The sequence below is a fragment of the Natrix helvetica genome (assembly GCF_964273705.1).
Source record: "Natrix helvetica genome assembly, chromosome: 1".
NCBI classification, from domain to species: Eukaryota; Metazoa; Chordata; class Lepidosauria; order Squamata; family Natricidae; genus Natrix; species Natrix helvetica.
In genome coordinates this window covers 29,741,853-29,765,951 of record NC_138548.1, presented here as the reverse complement: position 1 = coordinate 29,765,951, position 24,099 = coordinate 29,741,853, and the positions used below count along the sequence as shown (strand labels likewise).

At 41.2% G+C, this 24,099-nt stretch overlaps 1 protein-coding gene across 5 annotated transcripts in view; it reads right to left on the bottom strand.

Moving 5' to 3' along the window:
- ARMH4 (armadillo like helical domain containing 4) overlaps positions 1-24,099 on the bottom strand; it is a 95,002-nt gene that overhangs the window by 49,058 nt on the left and 21,845 nt on the right. For 3 of the 5 annotated variants that reach the window (XM_081935694.1, XM_081935698.1, XM_081935696.1), the window contains exons 2-3: positions 16,255-16,372; positions 8,340-9,702 (exon numbers count right to left, since the gene is read on the bottom strand). In XM_081935694.1, the coding sequence (XP_081791820.1) occupies positions 8,340-9,696 (1,357 nt within the window). In that variant the 5' untranslated portion in view covers positions 9,697-9,702; positions 16,255-16,372. Of the gene's footprint in view, positions 1-8,339; positions 9,703-16,254; positions 16,373-22,376; positions 22,504-23,680; positions 23,803-24,099 lie in introns of those variants that run through there. The other 2 variants (XM_081935695.1, XM_081935697.1) reach the window with 2 other exon arrangements.

The window sequence follows — 24,099 nt, the reverse complement described above, 5'->3', positions numbered from 1 at the left end:
GACTTTGCTTGTCAAAAGGTTGTGAAAGGCCTGACATGACCCTGGGGCAGAGCAACGGTCGTAAGTATGAACCAGTTGCCATGCACCTAAATTTTGATTGCATGATAATGGAGATGCTACAAAGGTCGTAAGTGTGAAAAAGGAGTCATAAGTCATTTTTTTCAGTGCCGTTGTATCTTTGAAAAGTCACTAAATAAATTGTTGTAAGTCGAGGACTACCTGCACATTATGCACATTAATACTGCCTCTCAGACCAGTATGTACCACTATGAGTATGCAAGAGAAGTATCCTTTTGAAATTCTGATTGATACTTGGTTGTAATCGTAATTAGAAAGTAATTGTACTCCCATTATTATAGGCAAGTAGGTCTTTTTGGAATTTATATTTAAAAATTACAATCTGATTCCTATCCTTATGATAATTTGACCTTCTGAAATGACCTTTATTTTAAAATGAAGATTAAAAGTACTGTTGTTTTTTTAAAAAAATCCAGGATAAAGAAAGGGATAAATATCCTAGATCTGCTTATTTCTAATTGTACAGGTAAAACTTCTGGAAACTTGCTGAAACAAACATTCCCTGTCTAAAACCACTGAATGGCAACACAGTATATTCAAACATTTGTTAAATTCTCAGTTTGAACCTGATGTATTATCAGCTTATAATTATAAAAAGGATGTCTATATTTTGAGTACCGTGGATTATTTGTTTGAAACAATTCAGTTGTATCAACAATTGGGAAATGTTACAAACATAAATAATGACAATTATTAACAATAATAATGGAGCCAATGGTTTCAAATTTTCAAAAATGTTTTTCTTATTATAATGAGGCTAATTAATCAAAACACCTTTTCCGGGATCATTGGACTCTTCAGTGGATGTTTAAAAGAGGGTTCTATTCACAGGTACAATAAATCTGAAATCATCTCCTCTCTTAGGTATGAAACCCAGTGACTTTGGGCCAAGCTTTTTCTCTTAGCCCAACTCACCTTACAGGGTTATTGTTGAGCAGTAGCATCATGCATGCCATCTTGAGCCGTACAAAATAAAGGTGGGATACCAATCTAATAGTTATTATAATCTTAACACACTTGATTTACATATGTTTACATAAGAGCCATGGTGGCGCAGTGGTTAGAATGTAGTATTGCAGGTTGACTCTGCCCACTGCCAGCAGTTCAGTTCTGAGCGGCTCAAGGTTGACTCAGTCTTCCATCTTTCCAAGATGGGTAAAATGAGGACCCAGATTGTTGGGGGAAATATGCTGACTCTGTAAACCGCTTAGAGAGGGCTGTAAAAGCACCGTGAAGTGGTATATAAGTCTAAGTGTTATTGCTATTGCTATGTTTCCTTGTTGCGCCATAGTGGATGAATGTTCATAACACTGTTAACAAGTTTTTGAAATAAGAATTAAATTATGTTAGCATGTTAAAGCATATTCCTAACATTTGAATTCAACTGTTTATGAAAAAGATTTGGATTTATACATACATGAATTATAGCAAAAAGCATTGTTAGGTGTTCCCAGAAATATGTAAATCCTATAGGAAATTTGTGCATTCTGTACAAGGAACAGGTACATGTTTAATTTGTGCGAAAGATAACTTTTCAACTCTGGAAAAAGATAAGAGATGTAGCTGATGCAGAAGAAAATATTCTTAGAGTAACAAAGATCACAGATTTCAAAACAAATTATGATGGAGACTTTGAGTTTTCAATGACAACAGTATGTTCCACAATCTCAATTTTCCAATCAACTTTTAAAATTATCCACTAATTCTGGACAGCTCGGTAACTGAACTAATAGGCAAAGAAGTTTGTTTTCTCTTATTTCCTTCCTTAAGACTATTTGTGAGTAAATTCTGAGTTGTAAAGGGTACTGACTGAAAAGGAAATAACCTCCCACTTTTCAAACATAACCTTTATTTAATGAAGGAAAAAGAATCTAAAGATGATGACACAACCCTTCCTGCCTCTGAAAAGCTCCCAAAGTTTTTATTAACTCTAAACTCTTCTGAGATTCCAGATAAGGTGTTTAATCTTGAATTGCTTATACAGTGATACTTTGGTACTCAACTGCTTTAAAACACATCAAATTTGGTACTCAACACATTTTGACATGAAAAATTTGCATCGTTTGTTTGGTACTTAATGCACAAGCTAGAACCTGTTGGTGTTGGCTGTGTTGTGACTCAGTCCATTATTTCTTATGGAAAAAAATGGTATTCATTGTGCCTCCTGGAACCAAATAACAACGAGTACCATGGTACCATGTCTCCCCGAAAATAAGACCTGGTCTTATATTTTTGGGGCTCCAAAATAAACATTAGGGCTTATTTTCAGGGAAACAAAATTTCAGGGTGATTTGCTGGGTGCCCGGCTGCCTGGTGCACACACAAGAGGCGGCAAGTGCACGGGGATCAATGATACCTGGTAGCAGCTGCACCCCGCCAGTCCCTTGGTTAGCACACTCTGGGGCTGCACAGCCTGCACAGCGTAGGTGAGTTGATTTCCTGTCCAAGCAGCAGACGGAGGCAGGCACGTGTGGGGGAGGCAGGCAATCCGGAGGTACTGCACAGGCTGCGGTAAAGTCAGTGGGCCGGAGAGGGCCGTGGGAGGCTAGTCTTTGCATCACAGCAACAGCAGCAGATGGAGGAAGAGGTGTGGGGCAGAAGGCAGGAGATTCCAACGCACTGCACAGACCACAAGCAAGGCAAGAGATGTGAAGATGAGCCTCCTGCAGCCCCCTGCCACTCCAGCCCACTGACTCTCAGTTTTCCCGCAGCTCATGGAGCTTATCTAGATAACATGCCTCCCCTTCTGAGTTTGCCTCTGCCTGCTGTTTGGAGAGGTAATCAGCTCACCTGCACTATGTGGACTGCAGCTGCTACTGGACACCATCAGCCCATCCACGCTCCCTGCCTCCTTTGCTGGCCACGCCCACCCTTCACTGGGGCTTATTTTGGGGATAGGACTTATAATAGGTACAGGCTTAAAAATCAGGGTAGGTCTTATTATTGGGGGAAACACAGTAGCCCTATAATTTTAAAAACACTTTCTTATGACTGAAACAATTACAGAGGTGCAGAATTTTTGCAATTCAAATGTACTTCAGAGACTCTAAAACCGTTAAGTTGAAAAAATAACTCTAGTGAATCTCTTGAAAAGAACGTTGTACAACTCTAAGAGATAACTATTACCTCTCACAAGAAAGCAGAAATGAACCCGAATGCATTGATAATGTATTAAGAATTTTGACAGGCTTTAAGGAAGTGAAGATCCTTTTACAGGATTTAGTACAGTGAAATAAACCTCAATTTTTATATTGCAAATGTTCTTTATTGCGTAAATCCATCTTTGATGCTCTGTATAGAAAAAGCCTGCATAAGATGATCTCACTATTAAATACAGACTGTCCATACAATCACAATGGATTGGGCCTAACTCCATAGCCCTAATTATCTTTCTGCATTTAATAACCTCAATGTCTCCAAAAGCACCTTCTCTTGTGGAACAATTCTACTCAGCAAAAAACTTAATAATATGATAGAATGTATGCAGTTCAGAAAAATTAATATTGAAATAAATGTGTTAATTATTGAAGGGCCTCAACACTCCTTATGGCAGTGATGGCGAACCTATGGTTTGCTCAGAGGGTCGTTTTAAGCATTCCAAAGGCTTCAGGGAAGCCTCCGGACAGTCCCTGAAGCCTCCAGAGGGCCTGGGGAGGGCGAAAAAAGCATGCAAAAATGGGGGGGAGCGCATTGTGCGTGCATGCGCATTGGGGGGGTCACGCACTGCATTATGGGTGCGGCACGCCCGCACACGACCCCCCTGCGCTCCCCCCACTTGTGGCACGCGAGCCAAAAAAGGTTCGCCATCACTGCCTTATGGCTTTTGAAAAAAATAAACGAGGCACACCTTCTAAAGAAAAAGTGCATAAGAACATTTCATTTTACTTCTCAAAGGCTAAGGTAGACTTTTCTCAAGATCTTCTGCAGGTTTTTTTGAGGGGGGTGGAGGAAATGTAGCCAAAAGAGATCCTCATCTCTGTATCAGATTGCTGAAAAATTGAATAAGAGTACACAAGCTTTTGTCCTTTGTTGGCCTACATAGTTTATGACCCAAATGATCACACTTGGTTCTCTAGTGTTGAGCACAAAGCGATATTTAGAGGGTGTCTATCATTATCTCCCATTAGGGTCTTAGGGGGTTTAGGCAGCCATCAATGCTTTTAAACAGTGCATTAATTTAGGATTCTTTTTGTTCAATTGGTTCCAACTTGGACCCAGGCCCATCCAGAGTTCACTGCAGCAGCACAGGAGCAGCCAAAATATCCAAGGGAATCCATACACTGACGCGAGGCTGCAGAAGACAGTCTGCCAAAATTCCCAAGCAGAGCAGCTAGAGGAATTGCTTCAGGACATAGAAAGCGAAGGTTAATAGATGCTCTCATCCTTTCAAAGGCGTTATTATACAGTGCAGTTGTAAAACAGTTTCACATTTTTGAAAATAATTTATGTCAAATAACAGGAAAATGGATTCAGCTCCCCAACCGCAACATCCTATGCCAGGGGTGTCCAAACTTGGGAACTTTAAGACTTGTGGACTTCAACTCCCAGAATTCCCCAGCCAGCAGAGCTGGCTGGGGAATTCTGAGAGTTGAAGTCCACAAGTCTTAAAGTTCCCAAGTTTGGACACCCCTGTCCTATGCACTCGGGGGCTGGGTTTACCCATCACATAATGTGGTTTTGTTAGTTGGGTTTACAGGGTAAGCTCAGCAAACACTGAGCCTTTTGTGGGCTTTTCTATAAATCAACAGTGAATCACCTACAACCAGTTTAGTGACCCGTCCTCCGTATATAGAACCCCTCAGCATGCCAAGATCAACCTGTCAAAATGGAAGAGCAAAAGAATAATAAATCTAGACTTAAGGCTTAGACTTAAGACTCTTCAGGTTCCTTCCAGAAATACTGGGTTATTGGACTGGTTGGGAATGATGGAAGTTGCATCAGGAGGCTTTGTGTCAGAAAGAGCAGTTTCAAAGAAAGCCATAAAACTTAATTTGGATGAAGAAAAAAATAATTGGAGTCACAGGAAGTCCAGGGTTCCCCACCCCTGCAAAGAAGTATATAAAGAAATAAAACAAAAGAAATTCGTCTAAAGCAAAATAAAACAAATGTTCCTATCTATGCAGGATCTTAATTAGATGGAACTAAAGGAAGTGAAGCATTGAGTCAAAGCGCAGAATTCCTCTTGCAGGGTAACAGCAGAGGCTCCTTAGACAAACAAGAGGCAGCAATGGGCAAAGCAAATGAATGGTTTTAACTTGCATTTTAAGGAATGATGATCAACAAGGAAAACTAAGCATTGAGTCAGACAGAATCCTGGGACTTGTCAAGCTCAGCATGTACGTACAATAATACAGTAAAGGTAATCCTCAACTTACAACCACAATTGAGCCCAAATTTTCTCTTGCTAAACGAGACAGTTGCTAAGTGAATTTTGCCCCAATTTACGACCTCTCTTGCCACAGCTGTTGAGTGAATCACTGCACTCGTTAAGTTAGTGACACGGTGGTTAAGTGAATCTGGCTGTCAGACCTGCAAGCCATCGTTTCTTTTTGGACTTCAGGCCTGCTACACTTTCTATCGTGGGAAACTGGGAGGGGGAATTATGTGGAGTTGGGTGAGGTGTAGCCATAATAACATTCTTCTCCGAAAGTCAAGGTCGACTTTGTCCCTGCACCTGGCCGGATCTGGATGGGAGGAATCTATCTTCGTGGCAGTGAAAGATTGGACCATGTGATGAACTTGTGGGTGTTGGGGTAGGATCTTGAACTTTCAACTGGGTGAGAAAACCTGGAAGTTTTCAGATTCGGGTTTTCCCAGATGTGCCAACATGGCTCTCTTAATAAAATTGGAACTTTGAGGAAGTTGTTTTATTTTGGATGCTATTTAGAACCCTGACACTGGCTTCCCCACTGGCTTTGCTCGTCAAAAGGTTGCAAAAGGAATCACGTGACCCCGGGACACTGCAACTGTATGCGTCAGTTGCCAAGCATCTCGGTTTTGATCACATGACCATGTGGGGATATTACGACAGTCACAAGTATGAAAAATGGTCATGTCACTTTTTTTCAGTGCTTTTGTCAACTTTGAACAGTCACTAAATGAATGGTTGTAAGTTGAGGACTATCTATTCTATTTCTAAGCCCCCAGCTTTAGGAAATAGAAATATAAAAAAATATTCATCCCCCTTTTTTATGTGTGTTTATTTTATCATAACTTAGGTAGTCTGCAGTAGTCCTCAAGTTATGAGCATACTGGAGCCTGGCCATTATAGTCAAAAGTTGTAATAGTCACAAAATGGATTGGTCACGTGACCAACTTGATTTTACGATCCTTTTTGCAATGGTCATTAAGCCAATGCCATGGTCGTTAAGCAAACCCATTATTCGCTATTGTGTGGTTTTGCCGAAATCCCAAAGTGTCAGTTTTGGACAAAATATTTGTAAAACACAGGCACGTTACCAGGGGGCGTGGCAAATGGCTGTAAATTCAGCTGCGTTGTCAAGCTCCGAAGTGCAGTCACATGACCATGGGATAGGTGCTGTCAGAACATCAGATCTCGGTTGCGAGTCCCCCTTTTTAAGTCCATTGTAACTTTGAATGGTTGCTAAGTGACCAGACATCACTTATATACAATACAATTGTAGGGTTGGAAGGGACCTTGGAGGTCTTCTAGTCCAACCCCCTGCATAGGCAGGAAACCCCATACTGTTTCAGACAGATGGCTATCCAACATCTTCTTAAAGACTTCCGGTGTTGGGGCATTCACAACTTCTGGAGGCAAGCTGTTCCACTGATTAATTGTTCTAACTGTCAGGAAGTTTCTCCTCAGTTCTAAGTTGCTTCTCTCCTTGATTAGTTTCCACCCATTGCTTCTTGTTCTGCCCTCAGGTGCCTTGGAAAATAGCTTGACTCCCTCTTCTTTGTGGCAACCCCTGAGATATTGGAACACTGCTATCATGTCTCCCCTAGTCCTTCTTTTCATTAAACTAGACATACCCAGTTCCTGCAACCCAGTTCCTGCAACCCAGTTCCTGCATATGTTTTAGTCTCCAGTCCCCTAATCATCTTTGTTGCTTTTCTCTGCACTCTCTCCAGAGTCTCCACATCTTTTCTACATCGTGGCGACCTTTTCATTGTGAGAAGGTCACCAAAATTAACCTCTCCAATTTGGGGTCCTGCTAGGAATTTGGGGGGTGGGGATACAATCTCACAGCAACTGGAGGGCATTAGGTTAAGAAAAGCTAAAGTACTGGTGTTGCATTGCCATAGGTTAGAAAAGAGAAGTATAGCGAAGGGGAAGAGAGGCCTTCTGGAATGTAACTTGGCCTATACTGAGGCGTGGTGGCGCAGTGGTTAGAATGAGGTACTGCAGGCTACTTCTGCTGGCTGCTGGCTGCCTGCAATTTGGCAGGTCGAATGTCACCAGGTTGACATTCAGGTTGACTCAGCCTTCCATCTTTCCAAGGTCGGTAAAATGAGGACCCAGATGGTTGGGGGCAATTTTCTGACTCTAAACCACTTAGAGAGGTCTGTAAAAGCACAGTGAGGGAGGACATAAGTCTAAGTGCTATTGCTATCAAGGTAAATCAAGAGTGGATCATATGGGTGACCAAAGAAAGCAGATGTGGTATTCAGCCAGTTTTGACAGGTTTTGGAGAACCAGTAGTGGAAATTTTGAGTAGTTCGGAGAACCAGCAAATAGGCTGGCCCTGACCCCATTGTCTCCCAGCTGATCTTCTTTTGTTGCCCTGAACAGGAGAACGGAGCTGGAAAGCAGGTTAGTGGGGTGGAGAGGGAATGGGGATTTTGCAGTATCCTTCCCCTGCCACGCCCACAAAGCCACACCCACAACGCCACGCTCACTGAACTAGTAGTAAAATCATTTGAATCCTACCACTGAAAGAAAGCCTAATAATCCAAAGGGCAACGGGGCAGGGTGAATTTATGAACCATTCTGGGCTACTCCGAGACTCTGCTTTGTTCTGCGTTTGGAAGCCTGGGGGGAAAGCTTATTAGGAGCAGGAAGAAGGGAGCCTAAGCAATCTCTCAATGGCCCGTCTGAAAAGGGAAAAGATATTATTAAAAAATTGGACTGTTATAAATTAAACCCCTGCTGAATATTTTAGGTAGACAAGGAACCTGAAAAAAGGAAGGACCATGTATCGCATCACTGCAGTATACACCATAAACCGAACAGTGGCCCTTAAGTTATCTTAAAACAAGAAGCACCGATGAGTGCAAATAGTGGTGGTGGGGATTACCTCTTAATTGGTGTCTTAAGGTTTGGAAGACGTCTGATTTGGTTGCATCGGTTGTCGTTATAGTCTCAGGAAACAATCTAGACCTGATGAGCCCTGTTGGACCTACGTTTTCCCCTGGACTTTCAGATTGGGCTCCAACCTTCTCAGATGGATCAATGGTATGAGCAAGATCCAAGCTTGTACTGGCTGATTCCTCTACCTGCATGGGTATCTGGCCTGACCCATTCTGATTATCTTTGCTCCCTTTTGTCGTGGTTGCCAATAATCTTGGTGACGGGTCCTTTTTTACATCATCGTCATCGTCGTCCTCCTGTCCGGTTGGTCGCGCTATCTGAGGTTGGTTTATCTTCAGAGGATGCATAGCTTTCGCCTGGCTTGAAGGCTCTAATTTGGTATCGTCCCACTCATCACTTAGCAGCAAGCCCGCAGCGGCCATGGTGGTGGTGCTTAAGATGCCTTTCAAGGGCCCTTGGTTCTCTGAGTTTTCCCCTTCCAAATTTAAAGAGGCACCTGCAGGCAACCACCCTGGCTCTGTAGCCGCATCTGTGCCCATCCAGATTGTTGGGAAGCTGTTTCCATCAGATCCTTTTGTCAAATCAACTGGTGGGCTGGCTGGAAGAAGTGGATTCTTGAAGAGGTTGCTGGATGACGTTGTAGCAGGAAAACTAATTATTACTTTGGGGATAGTTACCTGGGGATTGTCTGAAGGGTCAACATGGGCACCTTCCTCCAGACTGCCCGGTGTAAACTGATCCCCATCAAGTTTTCCTTCTCCCCCACCTCCCTCCACTGTTTCTCTTGCAGAGCTAAGTGTATCATCTTCCACAAGAAGATCTGGAATTGTCACAACTGTGGCAATTAAAGCTTCCTGTGTCCCATATTTATCCGGTTTTTCATTGGGCCCATGGAGACGGATTTGCCTTTCGCTTTCTGCAGCAATCTTCAGATCTGTGCTGGCAAAAGCATCCTTATCCAAGTGCTCCGAGGGATTGGGAACATGCAGAAGAGTTGGTAAGGTTGTTTTTACAGTTGTGGCTCTGTTTAATGACCTCTTGGATGGATCTACTGGAGCTCCATAAAGGCTTTCAGATGCAGAAGCGCTGGCTATATTCATGGATGAGCTTAAGTTACCCTCCGGATTTGATGCATTTGTGTCTGCTAAGCTGTTCCCTGCTGCTGATGCCGGTTGCAGTTGTCTTTCATGCCTTTCGTCCCCTTGTCTTAAAACAAGGCATTGCAGGCTGCCAAAGTTGAGTAGAATAAGGCAGAAGGCAAAGAACGTGTGATACCCCCTCAGGCTGCTCATGTTCAAGGAAAGGTTTGCATGGAAGTGAGCAGAACCAATTACGTCAGTCATCAGGTCCTGCAGAATGAAGCAAAATAGAACAAAACAGATTTCCATTACTTTCAAATTAGTATTTTTTTAAATTAAATTGAAATACTATTATAAAACTCTAGTATTCATAGCTACTTTGCTATTATAAGGTAAAGGCAAAGGTTCCCCTCGCACATATGTGCTAGTCGTTCCCAACTCCAGGGGGCAGTGCTCATCTCCGTTTCAAAGCCGAAGAGCCAGCGCTGTCCGAAGACGTCTCCGTGATTATGTGGCCGGCATGACTAAGCGCCGAAGGTACACGGAACGCTGTTTCCTTCCCACCAAAAGTGGTCCCTATTTTTCTACTTGCATTTTTTACATACTTTCGAACTGCTAGGTTGGCAGAAGCTGGAACAAGTAACGGGAGCTCACCCCGTTAGGCAGCACTAGGGATTCGAACCACCGAACTGCCGACCTTTCTGATCGACAAGCTCGATGTCTTAGCTACTGAGCCACCACATCCCTAATTCTTTGCTATTATATAGACATATTATTATTGTAAAAAAATTACTCTTGAGTTTTTTCGGTCTCATTCAAAGAATTTCCTCATTGGATTAATAAGATGCATTTTGCGGAAGCTGAGTTTCAAAATCTCTGAACCAAGCTAATTGTGGCTTATTCAATAAACCCTAAGGGAAACCATTGCTTTGTGCAACGTATGAACGCCATTACAATTGTCCTCCTAACCCTAAACATCTTGATACCAGAATACTTGAAGTTTGTCTCCTTATATGAATCTCTCCAAAGGGTAAGCCATGTATTTTAAAAAAATCTGACTGTCAGTAAATGAAATTAAAAAAAGATGCTGTCTTGTGATAGAACCCAACTCATCTCTGACTGTTATAACAAAGAAAGCTTTTGATCAAAGCAGCTGTGCATCATCTAGAAAGCACATGCTTTAGATCAGGGGTGTAAAACATTGTCATCATGTGACATGTCACAACTTTCCCTCCCCTTCGTTAAAGCGGGTGGGCGTGGCCAGCACATGACGCATCTGGCCCATGGACCGCGAGTTTGACACCCCTGCTTTAGATGGAAAAGAAAAGATCCTAAATTCCATCTGCAGCAGCTCCAAGTAGGTTTAAGAAAACTCCAAGCTAAAATAAGTAAGGGAGATGGACTATGATGACCAGACATGGTGCAAGAAAGCTTGCTTCTTATTTCTTTGGAGACAAGTTGAAGCCTGCTGACTGAAAACTTTTAGCGCTTGTTAAAATTTATAGTTCTAATGCTAATGCAATGGGCCCAATGAAAAACTTCTACTTGGGCTTTTATGTTTGTACAAAATGGGCAAACGTTATTTTGCACATACTGCTTTTGAATTTATTCATGTCTCAGTTTACTCTATTGATAAAGCCACCCAGTTTATAACAGTGTAAAATGCAGCAACATACACAATAGCTGAGAAACCAAACCAATCACCAAAACAGTACATCAAACTCTCACTTGGCACTCTCACCCCCATGCCTGGTACATAACCAAGCCTTAAGGGCCTCCCAAATGCTAAAAGGATTGGGCCAATCTACTCTCATAAGGAATTGTATTTCATAAGGCAGTGGTAGCAACCAAAAAACCTGCTTCTTGATGACATTCTTTGACTGATGGGACCCACAGAATGCCTCTTCTGCTGAATGTAATAGGATGGGTAGAAACAAATTGGAACAAGTAGCCTGGTCCTATGCCATGAACAGCTTTCTAGTTGGGCATCAGCATCTTGAATTGCATATGGAAGCACATCTCCAACCAAGGCAGCTCATTGACAGAAGAGTAACATGTGCACCTTAAAATACTTTCATAACTGCCTGCATTACTGCATTCGGCAGCAGCTATAGCTTCCAGATTTTTTTTTTCAAATGAAGCCCCTTGTACAGTGCATTGCAGTAATCCACCCAGCAGGTGACTAAGGTGTGAGTCACTGTAAGCAGATCCTCCTGATCCAGAAAAGGGAACAGCCAATGTATAAAATGAAGTTTGTACAAAAACCCACCTGGCCTTGTCTGACACCTGATTACTGAACAGGAGCTGCAAGTCCAGAAGAATCCTCAGATTTCACGTCAGTTCTGCTTAGGACAATGCAAACACTTAAGTCTTGCTAGGGTTGAGCTGAAGCCTGTTTTTTTTCCCTTCCAACCTACAATCTCTAGACACTGAGAAGAAACCATAGACAGCAGCTTCTTGTAGATGTTAAATGGGAGGGGGAAAAGCACGAAGTTCTGAGGGACCCTGCAAAGCCCTACCCCATCAATACTGACTAGAACTGACTCTGGGTGAAGGAGGAGACCCAGCATAAGGCTGTTCATTCCCAACCCCCAAAGTCACCATGGTTGATGGAATCAAAGGCTTCTGAGAGTCAAGAAGACCAAGAATGGACATGCTACACCCACCCATTTGGTCTTCTACTCAGGTAGGAAACAGTCTTGAAAGGGATCTAAATAATTCACTTTCTTCCGACTTCTCTAAACCTGCAGAATGTAATTGGTTTACAACTATATGAAATCAATAAAATAAACAACTTCAAGAAGGCAGGTTGCAGCATTTCAGAAATGCTTCTTTGAGCAATGCATCTTGCCTAGTCAGAAATCTTTCTCTGTTGTGACAGTAGATCCTATCTTCTGTACACTTCTGATTCCCATAAATTTTACATTCCTATACAATACAGTAAACAAATGAAATTGAACTCTGAAATATGGATATATTTTAACATAGCCAAAAATGTAAAACATTTCTGTTAAGATATTTTGCCTGGCCCAATATTCCATTTCCAAGCAGCTGCCTGGAATTTCCTGTCCAAGCAGGAATATGCTGAACTTTCACTGATGTTTAATACCGGAGAATGGGTAATGAATAATCCAATATATTGCTAGACATGGAACCTTCCTTTAACTACCATGATAACAACTTTAATCCTTCTCCTCCATATATCAAAGAAATGTAGTAAGCCCATCCTTAAAGGAAGGAGATCTTCTCCTAGAAATCCAAAATATCAAGGAATTATTGAGCTATGGAACTCAGTCAGCTTAAAGGAGAGAGAGACAAAGAAACTGGCTTTTCAACATCACGAAAGATGTTGCAAGCCCATCCTTAAAGGATGGAGATCTTCTCCTAGAAATCCAAAATACCAAGGAATTATTGAGCTATGGAACTCAGTCAGCTTAAAGGAGAGAGAGACAAAGAAACTGGCTTTTCAACATCACGAAAGGTCCCAGCATGGATGGAGCAGGAACAAATGGATCAGCCCATGAAGCTAAATACAGGTCAATGATGGAACTAAAGGTAAAAGTTAGGATAAGGCTCTGGTTGTTTAGAGAGGACAACTGTGAGTGGCACCCAAATTGTTCCAAAGCAACAAAGGCATTAGATAAAGTCAGTGCAGACAGCTCCATCCTAACAGCTTGAGAGAGATGACATCCTGTTGGCTTCAATCTAATACAGAGAACTGCTTGAGGCTGCCAGCTGCCATTTTTCAATATGCTACTGCTTGCAGCTAGGTTTAGACATAAAGCCCCAATCAATGCAGGTAATTAAATATATTCAGAGCAGTGTATTGAGAGGGTACTTTCAACTGTTAATGGAGGAGTTAACTTAAGGAAAGTGGATAATAGGGAAACATTAACAAAATGAACTTTGAATGAGCTTAGAGATATCTCTTTTAAAAGGACACAGAGCAAGCAAGGGCATTTGAAAGAGAAGACTGCACCAAGAAATAGGTAGCCAACATAATCATTTTTTTTCTTTCTGGTAGAAGCTTTCAATCTCCTGCATTCTGCATTATCAGAAAATGGGAGAGTTGTTCTATATGGCTCTAATCAGATAAAATTAATTGCAAAAGTCAAGCCTTTGAGTTGAGTTCAATTCCTGAGATCTTTATATGGATGTATCCATAGCAACAATCTAAAACTGATTTGTAATATACTCTTTTGTACATATATGTGAATGTGTTTATTTCCCAGTATACCATAATGTCCAGCCTTCAGTGGCAGTTTCCCTTCCAAGCACTAACCACTAGATTCCCCTCTGACTACTTTCTGCAATAAACCAAGACCAAGAATGTATCTCCTAAAACACTGGCTAAATCGTTGCACAGAGATTTCTATCTATTTTAACTACTCAGATGATGGGTCGGGATTACAACATTGTCTGTTAGTTCAGAAGGTCTGAAGGAAGTGAAAAGTAAATTTGATTAACAGAAAGAAAATGCAGAGTTGATGTGAAGCTCCAGGGAAGATGGTATCTTGTGAAGATGTAGTGAAGACCACGTACATGAGAAATAAAAGAGGACACTGAATAACATGACCATCTTTAAGCAAGGACTGTAAATGGGATCAACTTTCTCTTTTTGGGGAAAATGTAGAAAAATTAAAAGAGCATTGGATTCCCCACATGAATTTGTTAAAAATACAGATTGGCAAGGTTTTACAGAAGCAATTTGCAACTGCCTCCTTCTTAGAGCTGAGAGAAAGTGACTGGCCAAGATCATTCTGCTGGATTTGTGTTGAAGGTGGTACTAGAATTCACGGTCTCCTGGTTTCTAGCCTGGTACCTTAATGAAACCACTGTACCAAATTGGCTCTCTGTTTTAGCTGTTTCTAATTTGATGAAGATAAATATGTAATGCAACTATTATATGAATTAGATGTTCAATGTTGCACAGATGTCTTTCCGCGCAGAAACCAGATTATTTTCATGCTTACTTGCTCTATTTAATGTTTTAATGATGTTTAGAGCAAAAATGAGGTGGTAAAGAAGCCAATGCTTATTAATTAATAAGTGAATCACTAGACTCAATTCAGCTCCAGTCACAGGATTTATGTTATAATGCAAGATTCTGGAGAAGCACATTATATGAATTATCTGTTAAATTCTTCTGAACAATTGAACGAAGATATCACTGACAGAGTATTGAATGAAAGGTGCCACCAGTAAACAAGCCATCAGCTCTGGGCTAGAATGGAGATGAGGAGAATCGTACTAAATTATTTTATGCTACCTTTTTTCTTAATTAAAAAAACTCAAAAATAATAAGCTGCTTTATTGGATCATTGGTCCAATCAGTATTAGCTATGTGCCTTCTCCAACTTTATGTTTTCACATGTTTTGCATTAAAACTCCCATCAGCCTCAGACAGCATTAGTTGCAGACCAGCCCATGTGGAGAGAGCTTCAGCTGGGAGATTCATCCTAAAATCACATTCAGTCTTACCTGAAGATGCCAGGGGGAATTAGCATGAATAATCTTACATGAATTTCAGGTCTGCTCTTCAAGAAGCAGTTTTTCTTTCAAAAGAGAAAGAGGGTGAATTCACTCTCATTTTCAGTCATATTTGCCTAATCATGCTTTGCTGAATAAGACGAAAGGCGGGATCTCAATGAGATCAATAAATATATAGATATGAATTATAGCACATGATTTAGAGAGGAAGGTAGAAAGGTGGGAGGGGGGACTATAGAGCGGTTTTGCATAACTTTGGGTCCAACAAGCTAAATGCAGCCTGTGAGAAAGGCAGTGAGGTTGATGGTTATGTTTTCCCATTCTCTTTTCTTTTCTAACATCTGGCAACACCTTTTCTTAGGTAAATGGTAGTCAAATGCCCATTTGATCTCTAGTATACAGATTACAAACAAAACAAAGATTAACTTTTTGTTTCTAGGCATCACATCTCCAGAAAAACCCACATGTGTTTCCCAGCACAAGTCACTGTGCAGAATGCCACCTTATGTTGCATTTCATTGGGGGCGGGGGTAGTAACCCAAGCAAGCACTGCACAACAAATGGCACGAAGTTGGCTCCCTCCCCTGCCTCCTCCAGATCTCTGATTCAATCATTCCCATGACATTGATAAACAAGAAAAAGAATAGTTCTTTTCGTTCTCCTTTTCCCATTCAAGCAAAAGAGAACGATGCTTATCCATCAGCAAAGGAAGAGTTCTATTTAACTTTCGCATCATACAAAAAGTTGTGGTTTTTTTTAAAGAAATGGTTCAACCATCAGTATTCATTTGTATGCTGGTGTTACGAAGCCATGCGACCCTATTTAGCCTCCAAATTCCACAAGACTGATGACCCAGAGCCAAGAGGAGAGAGAAATGAATGAAATCAGCCATGGACTGAAGGAAATTTGATCTTTGCAAGGGGGGGGAGTTGTTGCTGTGGAGGGACCAGAGAGACACAAATCCTCAAACAAAAGGCAGACCAAAGCAGTAGCAGCTAGCTAGCGGCAACATCCATTTCCTCCAGTAATACAAAGAAGGAGGCTGGGCTACAGCTGCCCTTTCCCCCCCATTCTTGAGGAATCCAGGCAGGATGGGATGGGATGTGGAAAGGGAGAGAGAAAAGAATTCCTGCATCCCTCAGCAAGGCCCATCTGCTTTACTAATCCTGCATCCTCCAGATAAGCGAAGCATAGCATACCTCCATTGTCTAGAAATCCTAACTGAGCCTGGGGCGAAGCAATTGCTGACCAGTCCCTCCAAAGGCAGTTTTTTCCAGGTTCCTCCTCTCTGTGAGCCACAAATACCCAAGGTTATTTCAAATTCTGCCTTACCTGAATGCCTGCTATCTCTTTAGCTGGGTAGCATCTTTAGGGTCCCTGGGAAAAGCTTCCTGTGGGTTTTCAGCATCCTGCGTTTAGCTGCTCTGCTGCTGCCTTCATGGCCAGGAGACTAGGAGGAGGAGAGAAGAAAGGGAGGAGAGAGAGAGAGAGTACAGATGCTTTTCATATTCATGAGACCCTCCTTCCCCGGCTCAGGGATTGGGCAAAGGCCATAGCAAGATACACCCTGCCTCCCTGAAGCACTCTTTAAAGCCACCCAACCCTAGCTCTACTTAGTGTCCACTGGAGCTGGTAGAAAGAAAAATAATAGGAGATAATAATAGGAGTACTTGGTGATTATTAATAAGATAAATAGTAGGAGTAATACAGCATTTCAAAGATAGAAGGACCTTGATTTGCACTATGTAGAACCCATATCTCTGAGCAGAGCATATGCTTGCCAGGCAAGCTGGACATGGCCTGAGCACAGATGGTACAGCTATTTTCCAGGCTGTCAACAACTGGATTAGAAAACCCTGGAGATTCCAGATATGATGTCTGGTTTCCATCGGGGTGGAATGGGAATGGGAAAACAAAATCTAAACGAAGTAACGTAATAAATAAAACAAGTCCAGGCTGTGAATTGCTGCTGGCAATCTACGTATAATTTCTGGGCTAGAGAACAAATTATTTGGTTTTGGTAGAGCATCTTTAACCTAACATTCTTTTAGAAGGGCAAGGCCAAATCAAAACTATGGTACCATAACCCACATTAGGAATTACTGAGTTAGCAAAGTTTAGAAGTCGGTATCAGTATAAATTTCTAGTAGTAATATGGATATAAATTGAGCTGCTTTTCAGATCGCATTTTAGCCATGATTTCATAGTCCTGTTTTTTGCAGTGCTCCGTCTTTCATTACAATACTAGAAGTTACAAATCATTTGCACTTTCAGCTATTAGGGTAATGTTCCCAGCATAGTGCTCCCGGTAGTTATTGATGTTTCTTCCTCCAATTTTTAAAACTCACGTATTTTCCTTCCACTCTGCCTTCCTCGTTATGTATTCCACATATTTCTATAGGTTCCATCAATCAAAAATTCCATCAATTTCTGTAGTTTTTTTTAAAAATTTGGTAAAGATCAGAGTGATGATCTCACTTCATTTTCCAGTAAAAGGTTTTTATAAACAGAGAATATCTTGGAAGACCTTTCTTGTTTTCTGTCTGTTTCTCCCTCAGTGTCTTTACTAATGTTATTGTACTGCTTCTTGTTTTTTTAACAGCTCTCTAAATTCTTTGTTAGGTTCTTTCCTGAGATCTTTGTCTTTCTTGCCTTCTCTTCTCAGCAATCAGCACACAACATTCGCTGAGATGAGGACAGCCATCAATTTCTAATATCTTTCTATATTGCTGCCATTCAATATAAACGCCTGCTTGCTTTAGCTGGGCAGCTGGGCTGAACATGAAGGTTGAACATGATAAGCATATACTCTTGAGTACATTCCTGGCATTCTTCATTCATCCCTCCCAGAAACACATAGATAACAGGACTTGGGGAGCATTCAGAGAGACTGTATATAAAAACAGTATCTGTATTTTAACAGTTAGACAAATAACGGTTATAGCAGTAGTATAGTATAACAGTCTACTATACATTTATTTACTTGAATTAATAGGTTATAAATTCAAGAATGTTCAAGACTCTCATTTCTTTCTGACTTTGATTTTGTCCAGGACTACTAAAAGCAATCAATTAGAATATTGCTGAAAGGGACCTTGGAGGTCCTTAGTCCAACCCCCTGCTCAATCAGGAAACCCTATACCCATGATGGTGAACTTATGGCACGCATGCCAGAGGTGGCATGCAGAGCCCTCTCTGTGGGCTTGTGCACCATCGCCAGCTGCGCTTCTGGTTTCCACCATGCACATGCGCGCCATCCAGCTGATCTTTGTGGGTACCGGAATGCCCTAAAATGGCCTGAAAATAGCTCAAAAATGGCCTGAAAACAGCCCGAAAAACAGCCAAAATTAGCCAAAAAACGGGCATGGGTGCGTCAGCCAATTGGTCTTCAGGTTTCTGGTACTTTGGAGCATGCACATGTGTTCCCGTTTGGGCACTCGGTGCTGAAAGGTTCGCCATCACTGCCCTATACCATTTCAGACAAGTCTGGGAATTGTACCTAAGATGCTCCAACCTATACCAAAGCCCGCTTCAGATAAAACTGTCACCGTTTGTATTTTCAAAAGGAAAGCAGGCATCGCTTCTTTGTCCCAGCAGGCCTTCCCTACAGCCTCAGATCTTTTGCTGTTGGCTCAATTAGACTTAATTAGTGTAACTAGAAAAGCAGGAGGTCTGCAGGCTGCGTCAGTGTTCTGCCACTGTTCTTTATTTGCCCCAGCTTTTATTCACAAAGATCTGCAGATTTTAAGACTGCAGTTGGGCATTAAATCTGATGCTGAAAGAGTATTTATAAGTTCCCTGTACCTATATAACATAACCCACAAGTTTTGTAGCAAGTGTAGTTTTCAAAGAATTATGATTTAAGCAAATCGAAAAGTCAGTGAAATAGCTCTGCACGACAAGAGTAGAATATGATGCTTCTAAAACTAGTGTTACAATTACCATGTGGTACAAAAAACATTCGTTGGTTGGTTCATAAAAAGGTAAAGGTTGCCCTCACACATCGGTGCTAGTCGTTCCCAACTCTAGGGGGCGGTGCTCATCTCCATTTCAAAGCCAAAGAGCCAGGGCTGTCCGAAGACGTCTTCGTGGTCATGTGGTTGGCATGACTAAACGGCGAAGGCGGAACACTGTTTCCTTCCCACCAAAGGTGGTCCCTATTTTTCTACTTGCATTTTTACATGCTTTCAAATTGCTAGGTTGGCAGAAGCTGGGACAAGTAAGAGAAACTCTCTCCGTTACGTAGCACTAGGGATTTGAACCGCTGAACTGCCGATCTTTCTGATCAACAAGCTCAGCGTCTTAGCCACTGAGCCACCGCGACCCTGGTTGGTTCATATATTGTTGTAAATAATAAAGCAGGAATGGTTTGTAGTTGCAAAACACACAAATTTTATAGCTGATGTGAGATATGAATCATTGATTGGCCCACAGCTTAAATGCCACAGTTATTGCTAATTTGTTATAGTTATATTCCACTTTGTTGCCTACCTGCTAAGTGAAATAGATTGGGATAAGAGATATTGACAAATTCTCTCTGTCAGTTTTATGAATATGCATCGGGGTGGGTTTCTAACGGCGTTGGTACTGATTCACTTCACACTGCACATGTGCACAGTTCACTGTAAATTGTTCTGAGCAAGCACGAAGAACATGAAAAACTACTAAAAACATGCCAACAATGGCAGCAGAGACGAGGGAACCAGTTCAGGGGCGTGGCCAACCTGGGTTGCTGCCAGTTCTGTGATCCAGGCCAAATTACCACTACTGGTTCGCCTGAACCGGTGTGAACTGGTAGAAACCCACCTCTGATATGCATGGACGTGAACCATCCCAGTTTTATTTCAGCACTAACCAGTACACTACCGTATGGTGGAATTTTACAGTCTTGCTTTTTTCCTTCACTTTCATGTTATGTCATCCTCTACCTTCCATCTATAAAAAATACTTTTTTTCTTTGTTCCCCGGAATTATTTCCACAGGGTCATCTTGATAGGCAAAACATAACCCGCATGACACAATTATTTTATTTATTTATTTATTAAATTTATATGTCACTTATCATTCTGAAAAACAAATCTAGGCAGCATATATCTTAGTTCTGTGACACAGCTGATGTTCTTAACGTTTCCTTTTTTGTGACTGCACACTGGACAACAAACTCTCAGTTTGATTCTTTGCTTACAATGGACCCTAAACTGCTGACAATGGGAATAGAAAATATTTGCTAAAACAAGTCAGCAGTTATAATTTAGGAAGCAGAATTGCTGAATAGAAATACGTAGACATTTCTCTTCGCTGCCCAAGGTCACCCAAATCAGCTGCAATTCTAGGAGGGGAGCCTAAAGTAAAGATCTAATTTCCAGGGCCAAATGCTGCTAAATAGCATTTCTTTTATATGGTTCATACTGTATATCAGTGGAATACATAAGTGACTTTATAAAAAGAACAGTGCTTGCAATAAACATCTAAGAAGACTAGAGATAGAACAAATATCTTTTTTTAGAACAGAAGAGAATAACTGAGTTGGAAGGGACCTTGGAGGTATTTTAGCCCAACCCCTTGCTCAAGCAGGAGCCCTATATCATTCCAGTCTCTTCTTGGATTAAGGTTGTCAGTTCCAGTAATATTTAGTTTTTTCTTCCATCTGTCTTAAATATTGGACTGGATAATTAGATTAATGTAGTATTTGTATATTAGTATGTTAGCTTTTAAACTTCTCGATCTAAAAGCAAGATTTCACCAATGCATCCTTCCTTACTCTTTCTATAAAATTTATATCCAGCACTGACAGCATTCCATTGATTCTCTCCATTCTACCAGGTTTCTATTATATCATTTATTCATTTTTTCATCAATTCCATTTATTAATTGTATTTCTAAGTCTACCCACTTGACAAGTGACTCTGGACAACTTAAGCATTCTATCTCTCTCTCTCACACACACAAAACATTTAGCAGATTTATGTATCTTCCTGACTCAGTACCTACAGAAAGAGTCAAGTTTTTAAGTCTGCCTAAAAGGCAATAGTGCTGGTGGTGCTGTGTGTACATTTGTCTGCGACTCAGTACATTAATCCTTCCAATTGCTAGCATTGTTTGAAAAACTACTATACTCCACATTATTTTCCAATTGTTGTTGGCATTAGATTTTTTTGTTTTGTTTCCCACTATCTTATCCAGTAAGTGACCCACTTCAAAAAATACAGTATATCTTCTCATAGACAATTCAAAAATACAGAACATAATACCAAGGACAAGGAACTATGTTTATTGCAGTAATCATTGGGTGCCTGGTTTACAAGAAACAATGAACAAGGGAAAGCAAAGACTTTTTGTTGAAGTTGGGGATTACAAGATAGGAAAACCTAGACAGGTCCTTGTTGGTGTACCTTGAGTATTTCTATTGTTGGCAAAGCAGTCCTTTCAGGAGGAGTGCTGGGGAAGCCTTGTTAAAAGAGATGAAATGTTGAGGTGATGGAAGACAGAACCTTGAGGTGATGGAAGACAGAACCTTGGGGCTTTTCTAGATTACAGTTCCTTTGTAAGAGCTGCCCTAGGGCTGTACCCTAATAAAATGTTTTGAAATGATCTTCCAACTCAGTTGCTTATTGGGAAGGTAAACCGAGGCAAAAGCTAGAGACAGATTTGACTATAAGATGGCATGGGGATTTTGTCTGGGGCAGGCTGTGTCAGTTTAGGTGAAGAGAGGAACTGAAATTAACTCTGACCACGTTTAAAAGACAGCAGGAAAAGGATGCAGTCTCTATTTGAATTGCTACATGTATTTTCTCCACAACATATCTTACACCCGTGATGGCAAACCTATGGCCCACATGCCAGAAGTGGCACGCAGAGCCCTCTCTGTGGGTACGCGTGCTGTCACCAGCTGCTCTTCTGATTTCTAGTGTGCACATGCTAAGAGCAGCTGGCCTGTGCATATGCAGGCGCCGGCCCGTCTCTGGATTTCCAGCATTCTGGCATGCGCAAAGACCAGCTAGCTGGCGCACACACACACACACATTTCGGTTTGGGCACTCAGTGCTGAAAAGGTTCTCCATCACTGTTCTCTGAAATATATGCGCCCTTTGATTTGCAAAGGTGTTCTGCCATTTATAAAGCCTAATACGATTTCAGTCAAAATGAAAACTCTCTTTCACAAACAGATTCAGATTGCTGCAAAACATTTTCCAAAGTCTAATAAATCTAAACTCTTCCACCAATTCCCTAATGTCTCTCTAACCGACCTACATTTGGAACAGGAATACAGTAGCCAGTTCTATATTGGCACTCTGTACAATCAATAGGAAAACACTATCTTCTCTGTTGGCTCCCCCTCCCCCCCCCCCTTTTTTTTTTTTTTGCTTTAGAAACTGTTTGACCTAAAAGATCATTTCTATGTAATACTTCTGTAGAGTTTGGTGTCCTGACTCCCTCACAGTTGCTAAACATACCTTGACCCTTAGTCTTTTCTGCGTAGGATGCCAGTGATAGTCAGAAGTCTCTCCTGATCTTCACTGTAGTCAGAGGTTCCAGATTACTTTTCTTTTCAAAGAATGTTGGCTGGGATCAAGCTGTTGACTAAGAAATGCCACACTATCCACAGCTAATCACCTGATCAATCAGTCAGCTGCTGCCATAAGCCTCTCCCTCTCAGGCCATGAGCTCACAAAGTAAGCAAAGACATCCTTCACTCAGCCACATGAAAACCACATAGCCTCACCCAGTTAGCCAACAAGATTTCTTAAATGCAGTGTATCAGTCCTACAGACATTCCAGCTCCCTCCCAAAACTTCCCTGTTCCAATTTGCTCACTCTTAATCCTAAAAGTTTAAGGCACTAATTTTGCACCATAGTCCACATTAAAACATTTGGACCCTCTCAGGGTATTCTGGAAATTGCATATGGCCAATTAATTTCCCACTCTATGTTAAGATGTTATGTGAGCCGAACGAATTATGGTTAATTCTGTAAAGCATACGAAATAACACAATTATATACTGTATTTCCAATCTTCAATTACTGAAAGACTCCAAGTTTCTGTTGTGAAGCATCTCACTTGACATAGAGAAGGGTTCAAGCCCAGTTAGCCTGGAGTCACTGTGCAACTGCAAAAGGTTTAGGAATGAACCCCAGTGGGTTCCTTGGAGCCTTATCTATTTGTGGCAAGGGGAGGTTGAGAGTTTTGGATGATTCCTGTATTATTGGCAGGAACATAATAATAAAGTAGCTTGAACTCTGCATGTGTGGGTCTGGTTGTTCATGCCTGTCAATTTCATAGATTAAACAAGTCTATCTGTCTGGAACCCAAAAATACATCTTCTCCAAAGCAGCACCTGCTCTCTGGAATTAGACTAAAATCTGAACAGCTCCTACCCTATTGGTATTTTGAAGCACCCTAAGATCCTGGCTCTTTGCTCAAGCCTTTGGCAAAGATGACAGGTGCCCCCCTTTCTTCCTTTTTGCTCCACTCCAAGTGTTGTTGTTTTTTGCATTGTCTTTTATTTTGTGTTGGTTTTGGTTTGTTTGTTGTTGTTTTGCATTTTGTTTAATCTCTGTTCTTATTACTGTAAACAAATCAGAGTCACTAGAAGTCTAACAACATATACATTTAATGATAAAGACACTATATCCTCTCCGCCATCCATAATTTTATCCATTATCAATGTGCCCCCTTATTTTTTCGCTAAGAAAAAGTACTGCAGACCTCTGAAGGCAATTCTTGCTGTTGCTGATTTGATAAACCATAATTTCTCACCTTTATTTTCTTTCTCTCTTTCTACCCCCCACTGGGAAGGCAATAATAGTTGATGTACTACTCACTTATTTGTTCTCTATAAACAAATCTAATTCAATACAGCTTCTATTTTTCAAATTAACCTATTCACTGGCCTTGCTCATATGTAAGAAAAAGCATTTTGTCTGTAAAGCTCACGCCTTTTATTTTCAGCAAGGCTGGTACATCATGTCCCATTCCTCTCTTTTCCCAGACCGGTCTCACAATGCACTTGGCATTTCCTTTCCATCTCCAAAAGAGATTTTCAGTGCGAGCTACAGAATAATTTCAATAATGAAAAAAAAATACTATTTTATAACGCCAACAGAATCCTAAGGTTTGAGAGGGAATCACCAAGAGTAAGCAGAAAAGAGAAACCCCTGGGGTGTCAATTGCTTATT